Here is a 25,909-nt window from a genome sequence, read left to right as displayed (position 1 = left end):
TGGCTGGTTATACTCGAGATTGCTCCAATCTGGCCAGCCCCAAGGAAAAACTAAGCTAAAGAGCATTAGATTCCTTTGAAAAAAGCAGCGAATGTATATGAAAACAAGGATGGAAAAAAAAAAACGGAGAATGTTACACAAATACAATACAAATAACAGGACATAACAACAGTTGTCTTTCGACTAAGGATGAATTACATTAAGCTGGTATGTGTGGAAGTAAAGCCTTACGGCAGAGATACAGGATTTCACAGACACAGGGAAGAATATAAATGTTGCACGGATAGAGCAGCTGAACCATACACACAAGACAGGCTTCTTTCAGTTTCCATATACCAAATCCATTCACAGAGCTTAGGTTGTGGAAAGCACACTACCATAAACATCAAACAAATCCAACAACAAAAAAAAAAACAACACAGAATTTTAAAAATTTTAGTTTATTATTTTAGAAAAAATAAATTTTCATCAGAATTTTTTTTTTTTTTTTTTCGCAGAGAGAGAGAGAATATTTGTTAAAAGTTAATTTGAATGAATAAATTATTAGGAAAGGTGGTGGTAGTGGTGGTGGGAGATGGGAAGGAGGTGGAGAAATCATAGATAGGTTGGACTGACTGGTAGCGGTGGTGGTGGTGGTGGTGGTGGTGGGGAGGGGAACTGGGGACTAAAACCAGCCCCCACTTCCCGCCACTTCACTTGTTTTATATTAGATGTTCTTTGAAGGACACGTCTTTCCCCCCCTTGATTTTTTTTTTCTGTTATTGTAGTGGTGGTCATGTGGAGGACTCACAAGATGTGTTCATGGGGCTTCTGCTAGAGCTAAAAAATTGGAAGGAGAATGAAGATATATATATATATATATATATATATATATATATATATATATATATATATGAGTATCTTTATGGCAAAAAACCCTGGATGACCCTTTAAAAGGACCAGGCGCAGGAGTGGCTGTGTGGTAAGTAGCTTGCTTACCAACCACATGGTTCCGGGTTCAGTCCCACTGCGTGGCATCTTGGGCGAGTGTCTTCTACTATAGCCTCGGGCCGACCAAAGCCTTGTGAGTGGATTTGGTAGACGGAAACTGAAAGAAGCCCGTTGTATATATGTATATATATATATGTATGTGTGTGTTTGTATGTCTGTGTTTGTCCCCCCAACATCGCTTGACAACCAATGCTGGTGTGTTTATGTCCCCGTAACTTAGCGGTTCGGCAAAAGAGACCGATAGAATAAGTACTAGGCTTCCAAAGAATAAGTCCTGGGGTCGATTTGCTCGACTAAAGGCGGTGCTCCAGCATGACCACCGTCAAAAGACTGAAACAAGTAAAAGAGTAAAAGAATATATATGTGTATATATATATATATATATATATATATATATATATATATATATATATATAAAATAGCTCTGTGGACTTTTATAATTGGGTGGCTGAGTTTCATTCAGGTACAAGTTAAATATGGAGCCAATATAATTGACTTAGCAACTCCTCCCCTGAAATTGCCGGCCTTGTTCCAAAATTTGAATACAATATACAAAGTGTCCATCAATTAACTTTTACAATTTAAAAAATTCGGGAAGGAAAAAAACACTCAGCAGGTTACATATAACCAATGAAGCATGTCTAGAAATGTTTTGGTGTTTCTAAAAAAAAAAAAACTTCATTTCTTTGCCTATGTTTTCCAATAAACCGCTCAGTTACCCTAATTTTTCATTTTTTAATGAATTTTCCGAATTGTAGGGTAATTTATGAACACCCTGTATATAAATATAAATATATATATATATATATATATAAAGTTGTTGTATATTGTCAACTTAATGTGACAGTCCCAATAAGGGAATATACTACTGCTGTTTAGCCCTAGGAAGCTGGACCGCTTCCTGTCGGCCATGACATTTACTGTGTCCTTGTGTTTGCAAGGGGGAGACAAACTCCTCCACCCAGCCTAGCCAGCATTCAGGGACATGTTTCTGAGTCTTTGCTCGTCATCAGCCCGAAGTAGCATGACCAGCTGGTTGAAGAAGTCTCAACCTCTCGCAAACATATATATATATATATATATATATCATATATATATCATTTAATACACACAGTATAAAGATATAAAAATTAGAGCTAATAGTTTCTGGCTTTGGAGACATGTGGCCAGACAGGTTTTTACAACCTGCTAAGCCACATGTCTCCACAGCAAGAAATTACTAGTAACTCACAACTTTATATTGTATACATTAAATAATATTTATCTCTCACTGGATGAAGTTCTTTTCTTGTTGATCTTACCTTAACAGAATACATATATATATATATATATATATATATATATATATATATATATATATATATATATATGTAGCAGATGAACTAGGACATGTAATCTAGGCATTTACCTCGTGAGGCACCTGCACATATGGTAGATCGCTGAAAGTTGAATGGTGGCAATGTTTCCCAGGATGCTGCTAAACCAATAATCTGAATATCCACAAAACATCTGTAGATCCGTAAAGTATATATAACAAAGGAACATAAAAAAAAATGGAGCTAGCTGTGTATATTGTTCAGTTTACAAATGTTTCATAAACTTCAGTAAACCAATCTTGCATCATGCCATATCCATGTCAACAACTCTCGGTTGAATTGCATGAAATATGGAAACTTTCCATGACAGTCCATGCTGGAGCCAATTTGTTCAATTGTGAACTAAACAAAAAATGCAGTTCGCTAACCCCATTCTTTGATAATCCTTTATTAAAAAAATATATATACATTTATATATTTGTAAACAGCTTTTGAAGATGTGTGTATACTGAGAGGGGAAAGAGACAGAAACAGAGAAGCAGGTAGGAAGTGTGTATATATATATATATATATATATATATATATATATATATATATATGTGTGTGTGTGTGTGTGTGTGTGTGTGTGTATGTGTGCGTGTATGTATATATGTGTGTATATGTATGTATGTATATAGATAGATAGAGATAGACAGATAGATGGATATATATACACACACACGTATATATATATATATATATATATATATATATATATATATATATATATGCACTTGTACATGTATGATTATACACACACACACGTATATATATATATATATATATATATATGCACTTGTACATACATGTATGATTATACACACACACACACACACACACACATAAGTGTGTGTGTATATAATCATACATACATGTACAAGTGCATATATGTATATATAAACACACACTTGTGTGTGTATGTATCTTTCTCATTGTTTAACAGCCATCTTCCATGCTGGGCATAGCATATACATGTATATATATGTGTGTATATATATATATATATATATACACACATATATATACATGCTGTTAGTGCTGATGGTTGTTTTAGTCATACTCAAAATGGGTTTACTTTCGCTGGTTCCAATTTCTCCATCACAGACTCCAGCAGGCTGTTTCCGTTAATCAGTTTGGTCGTGGCAATTATGTAGTCTGTACCACCTGTAGGGCAAGGAGAGAGAGAGAGAGAGAGAAACAGTGAGAGATCAACAGAATAAATAACAGTTAAACATCATCATCATCATGATCATCATGAGATGCAGTTTGGTTTTGTGCCAGGTAGAAGCACCACTGATGCTATATTTCTGGTATGGCAACTTGCTTAATTCCTTCTACTTTTTTGAATTGCAAAGTCTTTGATCAGATCCTCAAAATTAATCTTAGGTAACACATCTGCATCTATACTTAGTAGAGACAAAGGCATCCCGGATATTATTTTAGCAAGTCTAAAGTGATTTCTTTTGTGCCGTAAACCATTTACCATTTCTGTGGTGCCCCCCCCTCCTTCCTTTGATGCCCTAAACATGAGCTTATTCTGCTTAATTCCTCCTACTTTTTTGAATTGCAAAGTCTTTGATCAGATCCTCAAAATTAATCTTAGGTAACACATCTGCATCTATACTTAGTAGAGACAAAGACATTCTGAATATTATTTTAGCAAGTTTAAAGTGATTTCTTTTGTGCCGTAAACCATTTACCATTTCTGTGGTGCCCCTCCTCCTTCCCTTGGTGCCCTAATCACGTGCTTATTTTGCTTAATAGTTAATCCAGCACTGGGTGGATTTCGTGCAGGTGACACGTAAAAGCACCCACTACACTCTCTGAGTGGTTGGCGTTAGGAAGGGCATCCAGCTGTAGAAACTCTGCCAAATCAGATTGGAGCCTGGTGTTGCCATCCGGTTTCACCAGTCCTCAGTCAAATCATCCAACCCATGCTAGCATGGAAAGCGGACGTTAAACGATGATGATGATGATGATGATGATATGAATGGTCATGTGATCTAACAAAAAAACAGAGACAGAAATGGTACTCACCAACATTGCCGTCATCTTGTTGAGCCAGGAAACGAAGGGCCGCGATCTCGGCGTAGGTGATGCCTCCGAGGAAGTAGACCAACGTAACCTTCTGGGAATGGTTTGAAGTTACGGAACTCCCTGTAAACAGACAAGAAGACATGGCAGTTGTGGGTTTAAATGGGTCATAGGTCAGGTCAAACTGGAAGGTCACAGGGATACCTATGTGGGGGATTGGCGATGTGTTAGCATGAAATTAAAGGAACAAAGAAAGGTCATTTAACCATCCACCTTTTCTGGCTACTACTTCTGGAAGGGTCCTAGGATCCTATTAGAAACAGCCATCATTATACCTTCTGGCTGGATTCCCAAGCATGACCAATCAACTGCGTCTATGGATATTATGCAATTAACTCATTCAAGTGTGGCTGTGTGGTAGGAAGCTTGCTTCCCAACCACATGGTTCTGGGTTTAGTCCCACTGCATGGTACCTTGAGAAAGTGTCTTCTTCTATAGCCTCGGGCTGACCAAAGCCTTGTGAGTGGATCTGGTAGACAGAAACTGAGAGAAGCCTGTCATATAAAGGATGAAAGGCAAAGTCGAATTTGAACTCGGAATGTAACGGCAGACGAAATACCGCTAAGCATTTCGCCCGGCGTGCTAACGTTTCTGCCAGCTCACAGCCTTCATGGTATATTGCCAAAGGACTCAGTCACGTGTCACTGCCTCTGTGAGGCCCAAAGTTTGAAAGGTGCCTTTTACATGCCACCAGCACAGGTGCTAGGTATACGGCACAAGTGCCAGGTATGCGACACTGGCATCGGTTACACCCATTTGCACTCACATACATGCAAAGATATACAGACAAAGACATTATGAAGTGGAAGTGTTATACTCACGTCTCTTACGTAGGGCCACAGGGATCTGTTGAACTTCCTCCACTGTACTTCCAGGGAGTAACTTAAGGACCTCTGTGATACTCCGCCAACCAGGCTGGGCTAAATGCTGGGCCAATCGTATGCTGAGAGGAGCATAGCCGCTGTAGACATGGGCTATATCGGTGGGGTTCTGAAATGGTAGATGAGAACAGGGATAGATACAGGGCAAGGATGTGAACTGAGAAAGGATTTGGGTGTTACTTCTAATATAGGTGCTGGCAAGGATGTGTGAAAGAAGCACATGGCTTAGTGGTGAGGGTGTTGGACTTGAAATTGTAAGATTGTGGTTTCAAATCCTGGACTGAGCAATTGATTGTATTCTTGAGCAAGAGACTTTATTTTTACGTTGCTCCAGTTCACTCAGCTGTAGAAATGAGTTGCGATGTCACTGGTGCCAAGCTGTATCAGCCCCTTTGCCTTTCCCTTGGATAACATCGGTGGCACGGAGAGGGGAGGTTGGTATGCATGGGTGACTGCTGGTTTTCTATAAACAACCTTGCCAAGACTTGTGCCTTGGAGGGGAACTTTCTAGGTGCTAAACATAGAGGAGACAAACAGGGACAGACAAAGGGATTAAGTCGATTACATCAACCCCAGTGCCTAATTGGTATTTATTTAATCAACCCCGAAAGGATGAAAGGCAAAGTCAACCATAGCAGAATTTGCCACCTCACCCCTCCTACCATGATGTGCCACCATACTCCACTTGCCATACTGTCCAGTCTCAATGCCCCGTGCTGTGCAGTCTCATACACCCAAAATACAGTGCCACCTCATCTCATCATGCTGTCCCACCTTACTCCAGCCCATGTTGTGCCACCCAACTCCCCTCAGTGTGACATCACCCCCCACCACCACCACCTTCTCTGTGCTTTCCACACTATGTCACCTTACCTGTTCGTTAACGTCATCAACAATCAATCGCAGGGATTTCCTGATTGTAAGGTACGTCTTCTGTCCCTGAGTACGGAGGAGACCGATCTTCTCCAGATTCGTCAAAGTCACCAGATGCTGGAAACCATATGTCTGCAACAAAGGAAGAGAATGGTACACCTGAGTGAGTGAGTGTGTGTGCGTATGTGTGTGGTGATGATGATGATATACAGGAGAAGTGAAAAATGTTGTTGTTGCTGGCACTCCGTAGCTTACGACGGCGAGGGTTCCAGTTGATCCGATCAACGGGTACAGCCTGCTGCTCGTGAAATTAACGTGCAAGTGGTTGAGCACTCCACAGACACGTGTACTCTTAACGTAGTTCTCGGGGGGGGGGGATATTCAGCGTGACACAGAGTGTGACAAGGCTGACCCCTTTGAATTACAGGTACAACAGAAACAGGAAGTAAGAGTGAGAGAAAGTTGTGGTGGAAGAGTACAGCAGGGTTCGCCACCATCCCCTGTGAAATTAACGTACAAGTGGCTGAGCACTCCACAGACACGTGTACTCTTAACGTAGTTCTCGGGGGGGGGGGGATATTCAGCGTGACACAGAGTGTGACAAGGCTGACCCCTTTGAATTACAGGTACAACAGAAACAGGAAGTAAGAGTGAGAGAAAGTTGTGGTGAAAGAGTACAGCAGGGTTCCGCCACCATCCCCTGCCGGAGCCTCGTGGAGCTCTAGGTGTTTTTCGCTCAATAAACACTCACAACGCCCGGTCTGGGAATCGAAACCGCGATCCTATGACCGCGAGCCCGCTGCCCTAACCACTGGGCCATTGCGCCTCCGGTGCAAAAGGTATACAGTAAGTATCACATCAATGTTATAATACTTAATTCGTTAAAAATAATTACCACATTAAATTAGTTAGCCTCATTTCTGATATTTTTTTTGTCTTTAATCATAATAATATATTTATCATAACTATAATAATACTTTCAATGTAACTTTCTTTTTTTTTATATAACTGTATGCCTAGTTTTGCATCACCCTGTATATAATATCCGAAGTGTACAGTATTATATAAGCACCCACTACACTCTCTGAGTGGTTGGCGTTAGGAAGGGCATCCAGCTGTAGAAACTCTGCCAAATTAGATTGGAGCCTGGTGTAGCCATCCGGTTGCACCAGTCCTCAGTCAAATCGTCCAACCCATGCTAGCATGGAAAGCGGACGTTAAACGATGATGATGATGATGATGATGATGATGATGATTATGGCTGATTTTAACGATCGGTTTTGCACTAGGAATTCAATGGAGTGTGAGGTAACAATCTGATTATGTAACCCTACGCTCATCAGAGGTAGCCAATATGGAATAAAATATGGCAACTATATACATACATATATATACATATGATTAAGGAGGGTATTGGATTTAATCAAACCCAAAGATACAGGTAATACCGAGTAAGTGCTGTATACCGGCTAGTTATGCCCCAATCGTTGTATAAACAGGATTGGTGACTATAAGTCGTGTATTAGCGTGTGTATGTATAAATAGAGAAAAGGATAAAGAGAACAATGGTAAAGTTAGAAATATATTTTATCCATAAAATATATATCTAACTTTACCATTGTTCTCTTTATCCTTTTCTCTATTTTATACATACATATATATACATACATATATATATATATATATATATATCAATATATATATATCAATATATATATATATATATATATATATATATATATATATATATATATATATATATATATATATATATATATATATATAGATAGATAGATAGATAGATAGATAGATAGATAGATAGATATAGATTCAGATGAATATGGTACTGAAGTTGAGGCACCAAAATTTAGTACAGTATTATCCATACAATTTCAAAGTAAGGTGATTAAAAATCAAAATAAGCAACAAGGATATCCTCTGGATATCCTTGTATGTGTGTGGTTATCTCTCCAACATCACTTGACAACAAATGCTGGTGTGTTTACGTCTATCCACCTATCCATCTCTGACGACCAGACATGACACTTACCTGGATAATCTCTCGTTTGTAGAAGTCCAACACCTTCTGTTTCAGTCCATTGTTGCAGTACACCTGGATACATATGAGCCGGAGTACCTGGGGGGGTGGAGCAGAACAAGACACTGTAGTGGGGAGCAGGGTGGCAATAGAAGAGATGGGTGGGAACAAGAGGGTATAGCAGTCAGCGAAGCAGAACAGCAGGAGTGTGATGTAATGCTGGGGCTAAAGAGAGGTTAGGTAGGGGCGGTCTGCCCTGGGCAGTACTTTTGGGTCTGCTGCCACCTGCACAAGAGCCAGTCCAGGGGCACTGGCAACGATCTCGCTCAAAAATCCTACGAAGGCCGCCTGACTGGCCTTCGTAGGATTTTTCAGCGAGATCATTGCCAGTGCCCCTGGACTGGCTCTTGTGCGGGTGACACATAAAAGACACCATTTTGAGTGTGGCCATTGCCAGTACCGCCTGACTGGCCTTCGTGCGGGTGACACGTAAAAGCACCCACTACACTCTCTGAGTGGTTGGCGTTAGGAAGGGCATCCAGCTGTAGAAACTCTGCCAAATCAGATTGGAGCCTGTTGTAGCCATCTGGTTTCACCAGTCCTCAGTCAAATCGTCCAACCCATGGAAAGCGGACGTATGATGATGATGATGATGATGTTGAGTATATACCTATATCTATATCATGGTTTTTATGGTATCCAGCTGTAAAAGCCATGCCAAAAGAGACACTGAAGCCTGGTGCAATCTTCTGCCTAGCCAGATCCTGTCAAATTGTCCAACCCATGCCAGCATGGGAAGCGGACATCAAATGATGATATATATATATATATATACACATTTCATGTTATGCTAAGAAGCAGTGCATAGTACCAGAATTTTGAATTGCTTTAACTGAGGAAAGTTTGCATAATTGATGCATTTTCTATTATATTAATTCTTTATTGCCCACAAGGGGCTAAACATAGAGGGGACAAACAAGGACAGACAAAGGGACTAAGTCGATTACATCGACCCCAGTGCGTAACTGGTACTTATTCAATTGACCCCGAAAGGATGAAAGGCAAAGTCGACCTTGGAGGAATTTGAACTCAGAACGTAACGGTAGGCGAAATAGCGTTAAGCATTTCGCCTGGTGTGCTAACGATTCTGCCAGCTCGCTGCATTTTCTATTATATATCGTGCAAACCTGAAACATGCATATTAAATAGTTTCCAAATATCACTTTCTCTCTCTCTCTCTATATATATATATAAACACATGGAGAGAGAGAAAGAAAGGGAAGAAAGAGAAGAGGAGAGAGAGAGAGAGATAGTGGTATAAAGAGAGATAGTTTACCTTGAGTAATGGTACTTCCCTGGCAATGCAGTCCTCAATGAAGGGGTTTGGTTTGTCTGTATCCATGCCATTGATAAAATCTACAGTAACATTAACATACAGAGATAATAAGACAGATGGTGTTGTGGCATTCATGCATCTCCTAATACATATTTTAACATAATAAACAAAGCGTAGGAGTGGCTGTGTGGTAAGTAGCTTGCTTACGAACCACATGGTTCTGGGTTCAGTCTCACTGCATGGCACCTTGGACAAGTGTCTTCTACTATAGCCTCGGGCCGACCAAAGCCTTGTGAGTGGATTTGGTAGACGGAAACTGAAAGAAGCCCGTTGTATATATGTATATGTATATATATATGTATGTGTGTGTATATGATTGTGTGTTTGTACCCCTAACATCGCTTGACAACCGATGCTGGTGTGTTTAGGTCCCGTAACTTAACGGTTCGGCCAAAAGAGACCGATAGAATAAGTACTAGGCTTCCAAAGAATAAGTCCTGGGGTCGATTTGCGTGACTAAAGGCAGTGCTTCAGCATGGCCACAATCAAATGACTGAAACAAGTAAAAGAATAAAGTGCAGGAGTGGCTGTGTGGTAAGAAGCTTGCTTCCCAAACACATGGTTCTGGGTTCAGTCCCACTGCGTGGCACCTTGGGCAAGTGTCTTCTACTATAGTCTCAGGCCGACCAAAGCCTTGTGAGTGGATCTGGTAGACGGAAACTGAAAGAAGCCTGTCGTATATATATATATATATATAGGTGCAGGAGTGGCTGTTTGGTAAGAAGCTTGCTTCCCAACCGCATGGTTCTAGGTTCAGTCCCACTGAGTGGAACCTTAGGCAAGTGTCTCTTACAATAGCCTCAGCCGACCAAAGCCTTGAGAGTGATTTGGGAGATGGAAATAGAAAGAAGCCTGAAGTATATGTGTGTGTGTGTGTGTGTAAGTTTGTTTTTGTGTCTATGTTTGTCCCCCCCCCCCCCACCATCGCTTGACAACTGATGTTGGTGTGTTTATGTCCCTGCAACCTAGCAGTTCGACAAAAAGAGACCAATAGAATAATAAGTACTAGGCTTACAAAGAATAAGTCCTGCAGTCGATTTGTTCGACTGAAAGGCGATGCTCCAGCATGGCCGCAGTGAAATGACTGAAACAAGTAAAAGAATTAAAAGAATAAAGGAACTAGACAGAAGACATCTTACCATTTTCCGTTCTGTGGCAGTCGATGAAGTCATCAGTGCTAATTGCAGACTTAATCAGTTCCACAATAGAAAGATCTGGAAATATAACAAATAGGAAATGCTGTGTCGCCAGTTGTTATGACAATACTTCTTTTACGCTATAACCGTGCAGTAACAATAAAGTATATAACAAAGAATTTAGTAAAATAACTAAATAATCATTAAACTAGTATTAGGAACATAAATTGTGACTAAGGTTTGGTGGGAGATTTTAATTCAGAACTTTTGAAAACAAGACATTTGTACTACAGAGAGCCAGAGGTGGTTTCAACCAGGTTGGTATCAAAAGGGTTAAAAATTGTTTGTCTATTATATATTTTAACCCTTTTGTTAACATATTTCTGTTGAGATGTTCTGTGTTTCTTTCAATTAATTTTAAATATAACAAAGAACTTAGTAAAATAACTTAGTTATCGTTCAGCTAGTGTTAGGAACAAAAATTGTGACTAAGGTTTGGTGGAAGATTTTAATTCAGAACTTATGAAAACAAGACATTTGTACTACAGACAGAGCCAAAAGCAGTTTCAACCAGGTTGGTATCAAAAGGGTTAAGAATATCATGGTGACTTTAACCCTTTTGTTACCATATTTCTGTTGAGATGCTCTGTGTTTTTTTCAATTAATTTTAAATATAACAAAGAATTTGGTAAAATAACTTAGTTATCATTAAGCTGGTGTTAGGAACATAAATCGTGACTAAGGTTTGGTGGAAGATTTTAATTCAAAACTTATGAAAACAAGACATTTGTACTACAGAGCCAGAGGTGGTTTCAGCTGGGTTGGTATCGAAAGGGTCAAATGGATCCGTTTTGGGTAGCTGTTGCTATGGGGGGTTTTACAAGGCCAGAAGGCAAAACCTACCTCAATTTCTTTTAAGACAACTTTTATAACATGCAGAGGAAACACTGGGTCTATTTGTTGACATGTTGGTCCCTACACAGCTAGATATGGCCAGGTTAAATGCTAAGGGGTTAAACTAATTAACACAAAAGGAAACACTCACGGTTGGCAACAGCCTGTCGTACAGCAGTCAAATGTGGCAGCTTGGACACAAATTGTTTCAGTTTGTCCAAAGTGTTGGCAGCATGGCGCTCCTGAAGAAAGAACAGCAGATACAAATGGTAAGCAAACGATGGAAGATGGTCTGTTATAAACCTAATTACATTCTCATTTTACCATCACAAACCTCTTCAACTCCCAGCATAAAACTGCTACTCATTCCTTTGGAGGTTTTTAGTCCTGTGAGCCGCATGGCAACTTCACTAGCACTCATCATCATCATCATCGTCGTCGTCGTCAACACCATCACCACCACCACCACCACCACCATCATTTAATGTGTTTTTAATGCTGGCATGGGTTGGATGGCTTGAAAGGAACCGGCAAGCTGGGGAACTGCACCAGGCCCCAGTGTCTGGTTTGGCATCGCTTCTACAGCTGGACGCCCTTCCTAACGTCAACTGCTTTGCAGAGTGTACTGGGTGCTTTTGACATGGCATCAACACAGGTGCTTTTGATGTGGCCCCAGCACCAATGCTTTTTACATGGCACCATCACCAGTGCCTTTGATGTAGCACCATCACCAGTGCTTTTTACGTGGCACCATCACCAGTGCCTTTTATGTAGCACCATCACCAGTGCTTTTTACGTGGCACCATCACCAGTGAGTTTTATGTGGCGCCATCACCAGTGTTTTTTACGTGGCACCATCACCAGTGTGTTTTATGTGGCGCCATCACCGGTGTTTTTTACGTGGCACCATCACCAGTGCGTTTTACGTGGCACCATCACCAGTGCCTTTTATGTAGCACCATCACCAGTGCCTTTTATGTGGCACCATCACCAGTGCGTTTTACGTGGCACCATCACCAGTGCTTTTTATGTGGCACCATCACCGGTGTTTTTTACATGTCACCATCACCGGTGCTTTTTACGTGGCACCATCACCAGTGCCTTTGATGTAACACCAGCACAGGTGCTTTCTATGTGGCACCAGCAGAAATCCCTTCAGGTGAAATGGCCCTGTTGAGATGTAGGCAAGGCGTTGGTAGAAACTCCATACTTTGAACTCAGTGCAGGCTATGAACCCAAAAGAGGAGCAGTGGTGTCACAGAAAGGTTAACAGGAAAAGTAGTCATTGTGTATGGCAGACGTGTGGGCACAATAAACATTAATTATGTACAGAGAATAGACTCCCTCAAATGTCAGGAGAGGGTCCTTAGAACATAGCTTTTGTTACCCGATGATAATGATGATGATGGAGGTTAATTCGTGATCCCCAAGAGATGGAACTTCATGCCCAAACTTACATCGAATTGAGCAGAGAGAAGTTTTAATTTCTTGCAGACGAGCGAGTTGATGGCGTCAATATTCTTGTCTCGAAGATCGGCAAAGTGTTCGTCCGAAGAGTCGAGGACTATTTTCTTTGGTTCCAGAGGTACGTCACTGGTGTGGTCTTTCAGTTGTTCTTTGGTCATGAACTTCTCAGCAGGAAGTTTTACATTTGCTGAAAAAAAAAAAAAAAAAATTATAATAATAATAATAATAATAATAATAATAATAATAATAGCTCAGATACCAGGAAACCCCAAAATGGCTGAAGTTCAAAAGATAGTGCTCATGGGAACTGCCCATATCCTACGTAAAATACTGTCTATGTGATCTCAAATTTTAAAACAAACACATGACAACCGGTGTTGGTTTGTTTATGTCCTATAACTTAGAAGTTTGGCAAAAGAGACCAACAGAATAAGTATGGATCTTAAGAATTAAAAATAAGTCCTGGGGTCGATTTGTTCGACTAAAACCCTTGAAGATGTTGCCCCAGCATGGCCACAGTTCGATGACTGAAATAATTGAAAGATAAAAGACAATATAGGCGCAGGAGTGGCTGTGTGGTAAGTAGCTTGCTTACCAACCACATGGTTCCAGGTTCAGTCCCACTACGTGACATCTTGGGCAAGTGTCTTCTACTATAGCCTCGGGCCGACCAAAGCCTTGTGAGTGGATTTGGTAGACGGAAACTGAAAGAAGCCCGTCGTATATATATGTATATGTGTGTGTGTGTGTGTGTGTTTGTGTTTGTCCCCCTAGCATTGCTTGACAACCAATGGTGGTGTGTTTATGTCCCCGTAAATTAGTGGTTCGGCAAAAGAGATCGATAGAATAAGTACCAGGCTTACAAAGAATAAGTCCCGGGGTCGATTTACTCGACTAAAAGGTTGGTGCTCCAGCATGGCCGCAGTCAAATGATTGAAACAAGTAAAAGAGAGTAAAGAGTAAATAAAACGCACACACACACACACACACACAAAGAAAGAAAAATAAAATCAAAGAAATTTAATTACTGCAATTAATGCCGAAAATCTCGTCAATGAGTCCCTCGTAGGTAAGCTGTGAGAGCATCGGTGTAAGCAGATCGACATTGCGGTCAATGATGAGTAGATTATCGATCTGGGGGGTGAGTTGGGGTTCACGACCCCCCTGTTCTCGCCTCATACGTAACATCATGTCGACGACTTGCTGGAATAAAAAAGACACAAAAGTCCTTTATTAAATACAGCTGTAATAAGCTGAGATGATTTCAGAATTTCTTTTTTTGTTTTCATGTACAAAACAACTGAGCTGGTGCCGTGTAAAAAGATTCTCTTGTAAATGGTTTGATAGTTGTCATGGAGACTTTAGTCTCTCTCTATCACCTTTCAACAGCATTATATATACGAAGAGACATTAGAACAATTTAGCAACATAATAAAATTAAGTTTTATTTCTTCTTGATGATGCTTGGTTTCACAATTCCTGTCATTCAGCTTAGCAGCCGCTGTTTAGGTTGTAATTTGGTATTGGAAGGTTAAGGGCTTCCTTGATGCCTGCCAGAGAAGCAAGTAGCTATCACCATCGGAAGGCATCTTGGTGTAGAGTGCTTCGTTGAGGAGCGACGGGTTGTCACGTAGAAGGTCTGTCCTCAACTGGCTGACAAAATGAAACTCACTCTTTAAGTACCAGTTTTACTACGCATGCGCAACTCGAGGGGCTTCCAGTGGTGAAGTCCCCTGCGCATGTGCAGAATAGTACTTCCTCAATGGCGGCTATAATTTCGCGCCGCTACACTCTCATGAGAATGGTGGCGGTGAAAGTGACGGAAAAAAGTAACAATTTAGGTGAACAACTACAGTAGTTAAGAAATAGGTATATTATTGTATTCTCCTGAAATTTTGAGATTCTGTCCATTAATTTACCTGCAATGAACAAACGTGGTAGTTGAGACATAGGCCTGTTACTGTTATTCTTCTGAATTTGGGTGGAAGGGATTCTGTCCATTAGTTTATCTAACAAATACCGTAGTTGAGGGACGGGCCTATTACAGTAATCCATCGCCATCATCATCGTCGTTTAACGTCCGCTTTCCATGCTAGCATGGGTTGGACGATTTGACTGGGGACTGGTGAAACCAGATGGCTACACCAGGCTCCAATCTGATTTGGTAGAGTTTCTACAGCTGGATGCCCTTCCTAACGCCAACCACTCCGAGAGTGTAGTGGTTGCTTTTACGTGTCACCCGCACGAAGGCCAGTCAGGCGGTACTGGCAACGGCCACGCTCAAAATGGTGTATTTTATGTGCCACCCGCACAAGAGCCAGTCCAGGGGCACTGGCAACGATCTCGCTCGAAAGTCCTTACACATGTCACGGGCACAAGTGCCAGAAAGGCGACGCTGGGCACAGGTGCCAGCACAATTTCGCTTTTGCTTGCCCCAATAAGTCTTCGCAAGCTGAATTTCGTGTCCAATGAGGGAGACGACGTTGGCATGGGTGCCAGTCGTCAAATTTAACTCGATTTCGATTTCACTTGCCTCAACAGGTCTTCGCAAGTGGTTTATCATGGTTTATTAAGCTTACGTTGATTCCTCCATGGAGTTGTTTTGCATTTATAATAAAATAAATATATACAAATTATAAAAATGATTTTAAAAAATATACAGTATTGTACTGTTTCTACTTCAAGGATTTTCACCTATCGCAAGGGGTCATGGAACATAACACCTGCAATAGTTGAGGGATTACTGTATTGTTGTTCTAAATCATTTTGTGATTCTGTCCATTTCTTCGCCTAGCAAATACAGTAGTTGAGAGAGAGAGAGAGAGAGAGAGTATTAAATGATGTTCTAAGAAGGAGAGTGAATGAGAAGAGAGAGAGAGACAGACAGACAGTTTGATAGATAGACAGATCGACAGACAGACAGATAGATAGACAGATAGACAAACAGATAGATAGACAGACAGACAGACAGGTAGGTAGATAGATAGATAGAAGACAGATGTATATAGACACACACATATATATATATATATATAGGTGCGGGAGTGGCTGTGTGGTAAGTAGCTTGCTTACCAACCACATGGTTCCGGGTTCAGTCCCACTGCATGGCACCTTGGGCAAGTGTCTTCTATTATAGCCTCGGGCTGACCAAAGCCTTGTGAGTGGATTTGGTAGACGGAAACTGAAAAGAAGCCCGTCGTATATATGTATATATATATATATATATGTATGTGTGTATGTGTTTGTGTCTGTGTTTGTCCCCCCACCATCGCTTGACAACCGATATGCTGGTGTGTTTACGTCCCCGTAACTTAGCGGTTCGGCAAACGAGACCGATAGAATAAGTACTAAGCTTCCAAAGAATAAGTCCTGGGAATCGATTTGCTCAACTAAAAGAGCGGTGCTCCAGCATGGCCGCAGCCAAATGACTGAAACAAGTATAAGAGCATAAAAGATAGATATATAGATAGATAGACAGGTAGATGGATAGAGAGAGAGAGAGAGAGAGAAGTGTTACCTTTGCACAATCCCCTTTGCCGTAGATATTTGGTATGATGCCATAAAGACCCTGAAGTGTCATTAGGGAGCGAGCCGCATAGAACAAAGAAGTGTAGTCGTTCTCTAAATAGCATTCCTGAAAAGAACAGCGGAAAAAAAATGGTAGAAACACAATTGATATTGGTATTATTTATAATTATTAACTACTAATACTATTATGTTGTTATTATTATTATTATTATTATTATTATTATTATTATTATTATTATTATTATTATTTTATGTTTGACTTTTGTTTTGCATTTGTACAAGTTGGCTCCAAGTCTCACCCAGAGACCTCAAGAGACAACAAGTTAGAAGTTCATGTTCGTGTTATGCCTAGGGTACCATATATTTGGGTTTGTACAATTTTGTTCTAGTGAATGTTTAAGAAACCATAAGAAAATTATGTTTGCTTTAAAATCTGAGATCACATAGACAGTATTTTACGTAGGATATGGGCAGTTCCCATGAGCACTATCTTTTGAACTTCAGCCATTTTGGGGTTTCCTGGTATCTGAGCTAGGTAGTAATCAGCCCGTTTTGCTGTCATTCCCAGGGCACCTATGACAATAGGTATTGTTTTCGTCTTCAGATTCCACATTTTGCTAATTTCTATTTCAAGATCTTTATATTTGCTCAGTTTTTGGTAGGTCTTGACAGATACGTTTATATCGATTGGGACAGTCATATCAATGAGGAGGCATGATTTTTGTCTGAAGTCTTTCAGTATGATGTCTGGCCTATTTGCGTCTATCTTTCTGTCAGTTTGAATGGTGAAGTTCCAGAGGAGTGCAATGTGATCATTTTCAAGTACTGGGGGTGGTTTGTGTTCCCACCAGTTTTTATCATGGGGCAAGTCCAGGTTTTTGCATATTACCCAGTGAATATATTGTGCAATTATTATTAATATTATTGCTATTATTATTATTATTATTATTATTATTATTATTGCTATTATGATTGCTATTATTATTATTATTATTATTATTGCTATTATTATTATTATTATTATTATTGTTATTATTATTATTGTTATTATTATTATTATTATTATTATTATTATTATTGTTATTATTATTATTATTATTATTATTATTATTATTGCTATTATTATTATTATTGCTATTATTATTATTATTATTGTTATTATTATTATTATTATTATTATTATTATTGCTATTATTATTATTATTGCTATTATTATTATTATTATTATTATTATTATTATTATTAAGGCGGAGGAGGCGCAATGGCCCAGTGGTTAGGGAAGCGGACTCGCGGTTTCGATTCCCAGACCGGGGGGGCGTTTTGAGTGTTTATTGAGCGAAAAACACCTAAAAAGCTCCACGAGGCTCCGGCAGGGGATGGTGGCGGAACCCTGCTGTACTCTTCCACTACAACTTTCTCTCACTCTTTCTTCCTGTTTCTGTTGTGTCTGTAATTCAAAGGGGTCAGCCTTGTCACACTCTGTGCCACGCTGAATATCCCCCCGAGAACTACGTTAAGGGTTACACTTGTCTGTGGAGTGCTCAGCCACTTGCACGTTAATTTCACGAGCAGGCTGTTCCGTTGATCGGATCAACTGGAACCCTTGTCGTCGTAAGCGACGGAGTGCCATTGTTATTAAGGCGGCACGCTGGGTAAAATGCGTAGCAGCATTTCATCCATCTTTATGTTTTGAGTTCAAATTCCGCCGAGGTGAACTTTGCCTTTCGTCCTTTCAGGGTCAATAAATTAAGTACCAATTACGCACTGGGGGTCGATGTCATCGACTTAACCCCTTTGTCTGTCCTTATTTATCCTCTCTATGTTTAGCCCCTTGTGGGCAATAAAGAAATAAGAATTAGAAATATAATATTTCTAAATCTCTCAGAGAGATTTAAGCAGTAGTGGAGCGACAAGGTTGTAGTATATTGTCAACTTAATGTGACAATCCCAATAAGGGAATACACTACTGTTGTTTAGCCCTAGGAAGCTGGACCGCTTCCTGTCGGCCTTGACACAATTACTGTGTCCTTAAGTTTGTGAAGGGGAGACAAGCTCCCCCACTCAGCCTAGCCAGCATTCAGGGACATGTTTCTGAGTCCTTGCTCGTCATCAGTCTGAAGTAGCTTGCCAGCAGTAGTGTGTTCCCTTATTGGGATTGTCACATTAAGTTGACAATATACTACAACTTTGTCGCTCCACTACTGCTTAAATCTCTCTGAGAGATTTAGAAATATTATATTTCTAATTTTGCTGATCAGTGAATGAACTTCACTATGATTTACATAAGTTTGTGAAGGAGAAACAGGCCTCTCTATCCACCTGGCAAGCTACTTCCGGCTGATGACAAGCAAAGACTCAGAAACATGTCCCTGAATGCTGGCTAGGCTGGGTGGGGGAGCTTGTCTCCCCTTCACAAACTTAAGGACACAGTAATTGTGTCAAGGCTGACAGGAAGCGGTCCAGCTTCCTAGGGCTAAATGGCAGTAGTGTGTTCCCTTATTGGGATTGTCACATTAAGTTGACAATATACTACAAGAAATAAGAAATATAGTTATTCATATAAAGTAGTATTATTAATGTTCCAAAGAAAGTAAATTAAAAGGACTCAATACCCGAAGAGAGAGAGTAACAACGACAACAACAACAACAACAAACAACAACAGCAGCTGCAATACCGACCCTGAATGCTGAATCCATTTCCATGGAAAGTAAATCATAATCGAATGGGATTAGTTCCAAGTTGAATTCTTCGATATTGGAGAAGGTTTCAAACACTCCCATTTTCTGGAGAAAAATAATAGAATCACAGAATTATGGAGACGTTTATATAATGATGGTGGTGGTGGTGGTGTGAATGGTGAAATTGATGAGAAAAAGGGATTTGAGCAAAGAAATACGGTAGTTGAGAGATAAGCCTATTAATGTTATTCTCCTAAATGTTTTTGTGGTTCTGTCTGTCCAACCCATGCTAGCATGGAAAGCGGATGTTAAACGATGATGATATCCATTAGTTTGCCTAACATCATCATCACCGCCGTTTAATGTCCGCTTTCCATGCTAGCATGGGTTGGACGATTTGACTGAGGACTGGTGAAACCAGATGGCAACACCAGGCTCCAATCTGATCTGGCAGAGTTTCTACAGCTGGATGCCCTTCCTAACGCCAAACACTCAGAGAGTGTCGTGGGTGCGTTTACGTGTCACCCACACGAAGGCCAGTCAGGCGGTACTGGCAACGGCCATGCTCAAACTGGTGTATTTTATGTGCCACCCGCACAAGAGCCAGTCCAGGGGCACTGGCAACGATCTCGCTCGAAAATCCTACGAAGGCCAGTCAGGTGGTACTGGCAACGGCCACGCTCAAACTGGTGTATTTTATGTGTCACCCGCACAAGAGCCAGTCCAGGGGCACTGGCAACAATCTCGCTCAAATGTCCTTAGACATGCCGCGGGCACAAGTGCCAGAAAGGCGATGCTGGGCATAGGTGCCATCACAATTTCGCTTTCGCTTGCCCCAATTAGTCTTCACAAGCTGAGTTTCGTGTCCAATGAGGGAGACGATGTTGGCATGGGTGCCAGTCGTTGAATTTAACTCGATTTCGATTTCACAAGAATGTAAAACTAGAAAACAAAGCTATGTAGGCCTATAGACTGACTTACGTCCAAATCGACTTACGACCAGTCATTCGGAACAAATTGTGGTCACAAGTCAACGACGACCTGTACAGTAGTTGAAAGATAGACCTATTATTGTTATTGTCTTAAATTTGAGGGTTGGATTCTGTCCATTATTTTGCCTGCAATTAACAAATATGGTAGTTGAGAGATAGGCCTCTTAATGTCATTCTCCTGAATTTTGTGATTCTGTTCATTTAATTTACTTGCAGTGAACAAACACGAGATAGGGGCCTATTATTTGTTAGTCTCCAGAATATTTTTTTGTGATTCCGTCCATCAGCTGCTCGTAATCATTACTCTTGAGTTGTCTAATTGCAACTATTTATTTATTTATTTGCTCAGGGGCCCAGGTGGAGGGTTACAGTTAGACACTGGAGCGGGGCGGCCCAAGTCTGAGAGGATTCGTAACCATTCTCCTTACCTTTAATTTCTTCTCACACAGCAAACTTTTCCGAGGTACGAAAATCAGGTTAAACTCCTTGTGGAAACCTCCTTTCTGATCCTCCCTGGGAAAAATTTTGAAAGACAAAAATAAGTAAATTATGTGTGTGTGTGTGTGGGGGGGGGGAGTGGATTCATGGAACATCAGAATTTCAGGCACAATGATGGTGATGATGATGATGATGATGATATATGTATATAGATGATGATATATATATATAGAGAGATGCAGCACAGAATTTTGTCAGTGAACAGGTCGCGGTCTCAAAGCGACGAAAATATTTTGACAAATTAAATTTAAATGTTGAAGTGAATCTAACGGATTTTGTGTGTTATTTTAAATGGCTTATAAACACCTTCCACGCTGCAATTGTTTTCGTTCCAGCACACGATCTCAGATCAGGTCACTTGCTATGCAAGTACATCTCCGTAATATATATATATAGTTTTAGGGAAAAGAACCAAGGTTCATGAACTCATCAATGAAAATCCACTGTCACATATAGAAAAATTAATAATTAAAAGCACAATAAACGAGTATAATATAATACAAAGTATATATTTATATATATGAGTGGTTGGCGTTAGGAAGGGCATCCAGCTGTAGAAACTCTGCCAAATTTAGATTGGAGCCTGGTGTTGCCATCCGGTTTCACCAGTCCTCAATCAAATCGTCCAACTCATGCTAGCATGGAAAGCGGACGTTAAACGATGATGATGATATATATATATATATATATATATATATATATATATATATATATATATATATACACTCTCAGAGTGGTTGGCGTTAAGAAGGGCATCCAGCCGTAAAAACTCTGCCAAATTTAGATTGGAGCCTGGTGTTGCCATCCGGTTTCACCAGTCCTCAGTCAAGTCGTCCAACCCATGCTAGCATGGAGAGCGGACGTTAAACGATGATGATGATGATGATGATGATATGATTACTCTATAAAGCTCAATTTAATTTTAATTTTTTATAAATTGATTTTAATTGAGTCTTTACCTGTAATTTTGGATTTTGTCCCTAATATTATTTTATATATATATATATATATATATATATATATATATATATATAACAGACAGTACATACCGTAAACTGGTTGGCGTTAGGAAGGACATCCAGCTGCAGAAACCAAGCCAAATTTGACTGGAACCTGGTGCAACTCACCAGCTTACTGGTTTCCAGTCAAACTGTCCAACCCATGCCAGCATGGAAAGCGGACGTTAAATGAGGATGATGATGATGATGGTCATGACATCAATGAAATCTCAAAATTACAAGATAATGCACGATTAAATCCAAAACTAAAATGACAGAGTGACCTGAATGCTAAAAGGTCAAAGGTTTATTTTTTCTAAGAAGAAGAAGAAAATGAAAAAGAAAAAAAAAAAAGCCTCTCACTGAATGAGTGTCTGAGCGACTTGTTCCATTAATTCCAACTTGGGTCGTACAATGAAAACCACAGCCTGTGAGCTTGTTGGCGGCAGCATCATCAATCGGAGAAGATTCATCTTAACGACATCATGGTCCTGAATCATGATTGGAGAAAAGAACAATTAATTCTATGAGAAGACATTAAAGTTGTGAAAATAGAGTATAGTGTAGGAAATAATTAATACCTGTTTGATTATCTCTCCAACTGTCCATCTGTCCACCTATCTATCTATCTATCTATCTATCTATCTATCTATCTATTTATCTCTCTGTCTGTCTATCTATTTGTCTGTCTGTCTGTCTATCAATTGATTGATCCATCTATCTATGCACCTGTCTGTCTAATCTACCTGACTCTCGCTCCAGCATGGCCACAGTCAAAAGATTGAAACAAATAAATGAGTAAAAGAGAATAAAAAATTGAAAAACAGAAAAATGGTCTGACCTTCAGTAAGGTGTACTGCGCTATAAGCCCAAAGGGGCCAGTAAGGCCTTCATCCCATATTAAATCCTGCAAAAGTATGAGAAACCAAATTAGTGAAACAAAATATGGAATATGAACAAAAAATGGAGTGTCTGCATCAAAGGTTCTCATCGTGGGAAGCAATGTCCCTAAGGGGGCACTGGGCATGTTGAAATGGGTGTTAGGGTTTAGGGGGGGGGGTGAGGTAATGTAATCAACATACTAAATTTTAGTTATAGTAGTAATTATATTGACAAAAAAACGAGTAATGGTTATTTGAATGAAATGAGAGGTGCAGCAAGAAGCTTGCATTCCAACAACATGGTTCTGGGTTCAGTCCCACTGTGTGGTGGCATCTTGAGCAAGTGTCTTCTACTATAGCCTCAGAGCGACCAAAGCCTTGTGAGTGGATTTGGTAGATGGAAACTGAAAGAAGCCTGTCATGGTGTGTGAATATATATATATATATATATATATATATATATATATATATATATATATATGCATATATATTTATGAGTTTGTGTTTGTGCCCCACTACAACCTCACAACCGGTGTTGGTTTGTTTACGTTCCCGTAACCTAGTGGTTCGGCAAAGGGTCCAATGGAATAAGGACTAGGCTATATGTTCTTTACTAATGATTGACAGAAGTTGCAGACATTCGGGGTGGGGGTGGGGGGGGGCTGAGTTTCTTGCGTTTGGCAGCCCTGGAGTCACTCTTTAACTTCTGCCGATTCATATAAATATATATGACAATCAATCGTTTTTGGTCTCAGATTTGGCACTGTTTACAGCTGGTTGTTCGGTTGCTATATATATAAGAATTTAAGGATTGGAGAAAACGCATGTTATAATTGCATACTTTATTCCTACATATGTTTCAAAGGATTACAACCTGTGTGATCCATAGGGATCTTTGATATTAAAATTGTAACCTTCTCATCAGGGAAAGCATATATATATATATATATATATATATATATATAATACAAACGTGGACTCCTATATACTAGAAATAGATGCCGATAGATGATTTGGCATCTATTTCTAGTATATAGGAGTCCACTTTTGCTGGTCATTCCTCTCATTTTTGTATGTAATATAATTTTAATCTTCGGATTTTTTTTAATATGCTAGACCACTGGTTTTAATTGATTAATATCAATTTCTACCCTTATTAATAAATTATATATATATATATATATATACATAGCTCAGTCTAAATAACGAAATAAAAGATGGGCCTGAACTCATGATATTTGCAATCTATTTACTTCCTGGTAATAACGAAATCGTTTTGCTCAATTCCTAAAATTATTTGGTAAATGGATCTATTTGCAAACAAACTCGTGACTACGCTGGCTTGTTTTCTTTATCATCTTCATTATTATTATTATTATTATTATTATTATTATTATTACTGAAATTCCTCCGAGGTCGACTTTGCCGTTCATCCTTTCAGGGTCGATAAATTAAGTACCAGTCAAGTACTGGGGGATCGACGCAATCGACTATATCCATCTTCCCCAAAATTTCAGGCCTGGTGCCTGCCTATAGCAGAGAATATTTATTTTAAGACGGGAGATTTGGTCGCTATTTTTAACAGATCAACAAGCAAGTCGTGTACGGTTTCAGACCATTAGATAGGTCGCATGTATTATTTATATCAAAACATACAATCCAATATAATTTTCAGGTGGACATTGAAATTAGACACTGAGGGAAAATGGCTGTAACTTTTTTATTTTTTAATTTTGACGATTTTCGTTTTCGATAATGTGTTCTATATGTCACGGTCATGCGATTCCCCCTAAAAAAAATTTTGGACAACCCAGACCCCCCCCCCCCCCACGATTTTCATTTTTGACATTGTGTTCTACATGTCCAGGTCGTACGAATAGCCTTCTCGCAACTTAGATGTGAAAACGAACGGCTTACATTTATATTGAAACAGAAAAAAGGATCATATGTGGAGTCCCCACCACGAAACTTGATATGCTAGAAATAACAGCTAAACGCGGACAATCAAAATCTTGCATTGGTCCAGATGGACTATATGTAAATAAATATGAAGGAAAAAATGCGCTTTGGAAAACGGGGTTAGGGTTAGGGTTAGAGTAAACCTAACCCTAACCCTGACCCTAACCCTAACCCTAACCAGATTTGGCTGTTATTTCTAGCATGTAAATAGCCTGCTTGGTGAGGGGAGGAATTGAAATTTTTCAAACAATCGCATGACCGTGACATATAGAACACATTATCGAAAACGAAAATCGTCAAAATTAAAAAATAAAAAAGTTACAGCCATTTTCCTTCAGTGTCTAATTCCAACGTCCACCAATTTTCACAATAACAAGACAAAAAACGTTACACACCCCTCCTTGTTGTATCATTTCGATGCGACGACCGCTTTTAAACATTGTGGTCGGTTTATATACACTTATAAATATCATGTTACCTTGATCCGGCAGGGGATTTTAAAGTTTAATGACTTACCTTCGTCCCAGGACATCGATCTAAGCATTCGATGAATTCCCGGCGATAGGAATCACGAAGTAAACCCAAGTTTACCTTTCCAGTAGTCAAATGAGCTGCCATAATTGTTTCATTCTCTGCGGGATTGCTTTCTCTTCCCCTCTAATGACTTCCAATCGCATTGACGTCTGCTCCTTCTCCCCCATACATCGGAATAAATTAATTAAAAAAATGAATTTAACTTTGTCTTTTTATTTTAAAAAATATTAATTAAAATTTCATAAGGGTTTTCTCGAATTAATTATTTAATTATTGTGTAATAAAAACGCTAGTGACTTTTGTATGTTTTTGCAAAAAAAAAAAAGAAAATTAAACTTCGTCTATTTTTGTTTGCTTTAGAAATATAAATTAATTAGTTTATTTAGTGTTTTTCTCTAATTGATTGTTTAATTACTGAGTTATAATTAAGTTAATGAATTTGTTGCGTGATTTGAAAATTGTCAAAACTTTGATAACAACCCTAATCGCTTTTAAAACAACGAACCGTGTCGTCTGCTATTGAGGACAACGTTTATTTATTGTTAATGAAAACTGAAATATATAAAAAATGTATTATTTGAATAAAGATTTATTAAATATAAATACACTTTTCGGTAAAAAAGTATTTGGTTCAATGCCTTTTGTAACTCCACCATAAAAATATTCATCCAACCTAGAAAATGAAGACATAATTATCTTATTATCATATCTCAGTA

The 25,909-nt window shown here is 39.4% G+C and overlaps 1 protein-coding gene across 1 annotated transcript; it reads right to left on the bottom strand.

Annotated features, from left to right (window-relative positions):
• Positions 1 to 497: 497 nt before the first annotated feature.
• On the bottom strand, positions 498 to 25,332 carry LOC106883069 (vacuolar protein sorting-associated protein 33A). The gene is made up of 16 exons (XM_089346519.1): positions 25,176 to 25,332; positions 22,661 to 22,726; positions 22,183 to 22,310; positions 20,752 to 20,836; positions 19,332 to 19,436; positions 16,642 to 16,758; positions 14,153 to 14,327; positions 13,115 to 13,311; positions 11,809 to 11,899; positions 10,767 to 10,841; positions 9,568 to 9,647; positions 8,244 to 8,330; positions 6,194 to 6,325; positions 5,261 to 5,429; positions 4,383 to 4,502; positions 498 to 3,509 (listed from the first exon to the last, which is right to left on the bottom strand). Exons 1-16 carry the CDS (start codon positions 25,275 to 25,277, stop codon positions 3,406 to 3,408), a joined length of 1,833 nt encoding a protein of 610 aa, XP_089202645.1. The 5' UTR covers positions 25,278 to 25,332; the 3' UTR covers positions 498 to 3,405.
• Positions 25,333 to 25,909: the final 577 nt, after the last annotated feature.

This window comes from Octopus bimaculoides, chromosome 30 (assembly GCF_046866305.1).
Source record: "Octopus bimaculoides isolate indiv1 chromosome 30, ASM4686630v1, whole genome shotgun sequence".
NCBI classification, from domain to species: Eukaryota; Metazoa; Mollusca; class Cephalopoda; order Octopoda; family Octopodidae; genus Octopus; species Octopus bimaculoides.
This window is presented reverse-complemented; position numbering and strand designations above follow the sequence as displayed.

Coding starts and splice junctions, on each gene's coding strand:
- LOC106883069 (XM_089346519.1), bottom strand. CDS start 25,277: ATGGCAGCTCATTTGACTACTGGAAAGGTAAACTTGGGTTTACTTCGT. Junction 10,842..11,808: donor ACGACAGGCTGTTGCCAACC/GTGAGTGTTTCC, acceptor TTATATTTCCAG/ATCTTTCTATTGTGGAACTG. Junction 5,430..6,193: donor TTGATGACGTTAACGAACAG/GTAAGGTGACAT, acceptor CTACCATTTCAG/AACCCCACCGATATAGCCCA.